Here is a 5,296-nt window from a genome sequence, read left to right as displayed (position 1 = left end):
ATCTCAACAAACCGAATAGTACATCAATATAATCCTTAACACGCTTGGTGAAATTCGAGCCCACGAGTTTGCGTATTCACGGGACGTCACTAGTTCCAAAAATAAAAAAGTATTTTTCACTCCGTTAACCCAAAATTACAATGTTCAAAGTACGACATAAATTAGAAACTAAAATCATAGACCTATCAATCTACACAGACTAATGAATATGAACATGAAGTGTTATATGCAGTTCTCAACAACAAAAAGAGGGTAGTGAGTTATTGTCATTCTTCATCGTATTTCGTCTGGTCAGACTCATACTCGTCGTCAGTAGCACTAGCACCAATATCATCAACAGTGACGTCTGTGTTAGGACCTTCGTTAGCTAAGGAAATGAACTTGTTGAAGGATGATGCCTTAAATATATACAGAGGGTGTAAAGCTATAGTAACCATCTCGACAAATGGTCAAGACGGGATGGCAATAAAGATGCGACAATTAGGATGAAAGGGAATGAGGTTATAAGATATATAATCAAGTAACTACGGATAGGTAACAAGAAGCAAATCTAATGGCTTGAATATGCTGATTTATTAAACTTTATTCCAAATTTTGAATCTCCCGCTTATAATTAGACAAGTGAGGGTAATTGATATGGGCTTTTATGTAATGGCTCAACACTTGAGTTCGGACAATTCTGACATTCCAAAGGTATAAACATCACTCGTAGGCCGAGCTAGGCAAGAGGAATGGCTCATAAAGCACTTGAGGAAGCACGGACGATTGCCAGTGTTCGAATCACATAAACCCCACATGTGACCGTATAATTAGACCATAACTATAAATACTCCAGCTATTGTTTATTTGAAGGCAGACAATCTCATAAACCAGTAACCTCTTATTATCTTGGTATTAGACCCATTGGTTAACTTGGGAATCTGAGTGTTCAAGACCCAATTATTTTAACCTTATATTTTTAGATTACTCTTAAATTTCAAAATATTGAAGGACTGTCAGCCCATGATCTCGACCCCAAAATCACAATCAATTGATGAGCTTGATCATCGAATAATAATTAAATTAATATTATAATTGAAACCAAAAAAATAGTTTACAACCTTTAATTGGTGTTCAGTCTTTTCGAATGTTAAGTAATGATAATGTCCCGTTCACACAAACTAAATGCTTTGAGCATAAAGTATACATGTAAACAATACTACGGAATTTAGTGATCTGGACGCTATCTTTTCCACACATAAAAAAGTAATTTTTTGGGCATTGGATTCATCAATCCCATGTTAATTACAGTTGAGTTTTCTTTTTGTTCAGCCTTGTAACAAAACCAGTGTCCTTCTCGAAACCTTAGTTAATGGAAATGGGACCCATGTCTTATCATCAAAATCTGTGTATTTATTATTGATTATGAAGAAGTGGGGCCAGTGGCCAATGAATAGGGCAATTCCAGGTTGAAATCTCCTCAAAGGGAGATTTGGACACCCCACAAAGATTGCACATTCTTGGTAATAATACTGAGGATTGATGTTTTATTATCCACGTATGTGAAAACCCTTCTTGGGATGAGCTTTAATTGCTAAAGAAGATGAAGCGCACCAACTATTTGATGTTAGATTAGTACAAGAAAGTACCTTAAACACATTTCTTTTGAACAATACTAGAAATAATAATATTGTCCTTTGCAAATTTTACCTTCCTTGGAGGTCTAATGGTTACATCAGAAAATCTTGATTTGATTTTTTTAAGTACAAATTTAACTGAGAGTTGAGGCTTGCACTTTATGTGGGTGCATTGTAGACTGGAGAATATTTGATCCTATTCTCAAATTTGATTGAAAATATAAAACTTGCTACCTTATAAAGGTGCATTATAGGACAAACACAATAGTAATATGGAGAATATCTGAATCAAATTGAGCTAAAAGGAGTTGGGAGTCTATATAGCATCAAAATATATTACAAAAATATGAAAGAGTTATAACTTGGTTTACATGTTAGAAAACAGGCATGGCCTCCCTGAATCCAATGTTGAAGTTGTTCTGATACCTCTTCTTACCAAAATCTGCATTTCCTTTCTGCATCATGGCCACAAACTCATTGTAGTCTATCCGACCATCCTGCAATAAAATTCATAATAATTGCCGAATGTTCGTAAATTGCTAGAATACCACATAGAAAGAATTAAAGATCATGATTTCCTAAAGTTTGAGCCTTAGGAGGTTAACGACAGCAGTCTGTACTTACGTTGTTTTGATCGGCTTCACGTATCATTTCCTCCAATTGAACATCCTCTATGCCAAACTCTTCACAAGCTTTCTGTAGCTCGTCTTGTGTAATATAACCACTCCCGTCCTTGTCAAAGTACGAAAAAGCTCTAAAGAGATGATCTTCCTTCTCTATTTTGTTAAGGTGCAACGTTGCTGCTATGAACTCCCCGTAGTCGATAGTACCACTATTGTCAACATCTGCCTGTATTCCAAGAAAAGCAAGAGATCAGACAAGATTATAAAATTGAGGATAATGGTGAAAACAAGTAATAAAATCACAGACTAGCTTCGAGAAGAAACAGCTTAAATGAGTGTTTCTTGAACTTATTACATCACCTTCCCACTTTCGAAATCCGGACAAGTTTAATTACACTAATCTTTCTGGTGCTGCAGACAAATGGTATCAGAGGAATCCAGTACTCTAATCAAATAAAGACTGCTTTGTGTTCTTGATTGTCAATTAATTCATGTATCTACAACCTAGATCACCGTTTGTGTTGAAATATATTTTACCAACTGTGGTTGGATTGGAAAAATACTTACAGCCTTCATCAAATCGTATATCTCAGATTCTTTTAGATTAGCTCCAAATCGTTTTAGGCCGGCCTTGAGCTCTTCGAAAGTGATATGGCCGCTGTTATCTGTGTCTATCATTTTGAACATTTCTCTAAGCCCAGCAATCTCTTCTTCAGATAGACTTTCCGCAATAACCTGCAGGCAGAACAACTAATTTCAAGATTGTGATAATTCAAAAATAAATATGTATAGAAACAAAACCAAAAACAAAGAAGAAATAAAATTGTATTCATCTTTAGAGTATGCATTGACAATCATCAGCTAATGCATTTTATAATTCTGTAAATTTTCACCCCTTGTTTATTCAAACATGTTAAACCACATACCCTGAGAGCCATTTTCTTAAGCTTGTCCATAGCTGAGAATTGCGTCAAACGAGTTAAAACTGCAGAATCAAGAGGCTTATCAGGTGCTACTCCGTCAACCTGCACCCACGGATGACCTGTAGGAAAGCAAAATCAGACTCTGAGATTAGATGGGCCGCCCTCGAGGTTTAGTTCGTAGACAGATTTATAGTCGTTCCAAATTTATCATCTTATTTATGCATTTGGATATATGTGTTAACCAAAGGACAAAGTGAATCTTGTTACATACATAGAACTTGATGAGCCGTTAACCGCTTTCTTGGATCCCGTACAAGCATTTTTTTCACTAGGTCCTTTGCACTGTCAGAGATTTTAGGCCATGGATCCGAAGTGAGGTCAACATCACCATGCAAAACCTCTTGAAATATTTCTTGTTCACTCTCTGTACAAAATGAAAGTTGAAAAATGAGAGTAGCTTCAGAAGGCATTCCAGGTAAAGTGAAAAATTGTTTTGTAACTTACCACCCCAAAATGGAGGCACCCCACAGAGAAGAATATAGATTATAACACCTGCACTCCAGACATCTGCCTCTGGTCCATAACGCTTACAAAGAACTTCTGGAGCAACATAATAAGGACTTCCAACGACATCGGTGAAAGTTTCCCCTTTTGAGTTGAAGCAACCAAAGGCATACTGTTAAATACTCACACTGAAAGGTCTTCCGCTACTAAAAATTGCACAAAGTTGCACAAAAAATGCACATACGCTAAAAAAGAAAACCATTTGCTTATGTACTCAAGGATTTTGAGTTAGCATAATCCAATGAAGTTAATAATGAACTCACCCATCTTAATGCTTAAGTTAAATTTTTCCACATTTTGGTCAATTATAAGTTATTCTTGTAGTAGAATGTTTCTAGTGGGAAATATAAAACAGAACCAACGTATTCACTAAGTTCGCTTCTAATTATAAAACATGCCTTGTAGTTTCTGTGGACAATATCATTCTTTCTTGAATTTACCATTCCTAAGTTTTCTTGCATATAAATGTATGTCCTATTTTGGAAGGAACAAATTTATTATTTCTCAAACTGTATATCATAAATCCTCCACGAGACCCTTTTGGAGAATGTTTTATTATTTTGCAAGTGAAAGATAGAACCCTTCCAATTTTGAATTCCATAAGCTATACTCGTCAGTGCCAATCCTAAACTACAAAAACACCACCATTAGTTTTCTGGTTAGAGTTCAACTAAACAGAGGCCTACCCTGATTCATATCAAACATTGATACTCACAGTACAGCAGTGTCTGATTCCTCCAGATTTCATGAGAAAACCACATCAACTCTTCCAACAAGTTTTCAAAAAATTATCAGACAGAGTCCATGAACTTGATGATATCAAAAGAACAATGCCTAAATTATGTAGTACTAAAAATTTAGGTTGAAAATGCAGCAGAAACCCACAAGATGCAAGAAACCTGTGATATAAATTCATCAAGACAAATATACCTGGCTTAAAGAACATTGACAGTCCAAAATCAATGGCCTTTAAAGGTGAATCCTCATCCTCATTGACAAAGAGAAAATTCTCAGGCTTGAGGTCCCTATGCATGACTCCCAGAGAATGACAGGTTTCTATTACACCAACTATTGTTCTAGTAAGCTCAGCTGCCTTTTTCTCCGAGTAATGCCCCCGTTTAACAATTCTGTCGAATAGCTCACCCCCGGTACAAAGTTCCATGACAACATGAACCGCCACGGCATCCTCGTAAGCCCCCTTAATAGAGATGACATTGGGGTTGCCCGACAAGTGATGCATGATCTCAATTTCTCTCCTCACATCATCCACATCTTCCTGAGTCAGCAATTTTCTCTTTGCGATAGATTTACAAGCATATTCTTTCCCAGTTTTCCTCTCCACACAGAGAAAAGTCGTCCCAAACTGCCCGTGCCCAAGTTTATGACCCAAATTAAAGTGCTCTTTCAAATGCCCTGTTTTGGTTTTTAGCACAGAGTCAACTTGAAGGCCTACACTCATCGTTCTCTTAACATTGTGCGGTTTCTTGGCTTTGGAGTCTTCTACTGGTTCAGGCTTTTCATTCTCAGGTTTAGGAATTTGAGCAGTTTCCTTTTCATCCTTTGCAATCGG

General features: G+C 36.6%; 1 protein-coding gene across 1 annotated transcript; it reads right to left on the bottom strand.

Annotated features, from left to right (window-relative positions):
• LOC105161690 (calcium-dependent protein kinase 1-like) lies at positions 1,809-5,288 on the bottom strand. Its single transcript, XM_020693990.1, has 7 exons — positions 4,657-5,288; positions 3,667-3,810; positions 3,434-3,586; positions 3,166-3,281; positions 2,807-2,974; positions 2,241-2,465; positions 1,809-2,113 (listed from the first exon to the last, which is right to left on the bottom strand). Exons 1-7 carry the CDS (start codon positions 5,183-5,185, stop codon positions 1,991-1,993), a joined length of 1,458 nt encoding a protein of 485 aa, XP_020549649.1. The 5' UTR covers positions 5,186-5,288; the 3' UTR covers positions 1,809-1,990.

Source organism: Sesamum indicum, linkage group LG5 (genome assembly GCF_000512975.1).
Source record: "Sesamum indicum cultivar Zhongzhi No. 13 linkage group LG5, S_indicum_v1.0, whole genome shotgun sequence".
NCBI lineage: Eukaryota > Viridiplantae > Streptophyta > Magnoliopsida > Lamiales > Pedaliaceae > Sesamum > Sesamum indicum.
This window is presented reverse-complemented; position numbering and strand designations above follow the sequence as displayed.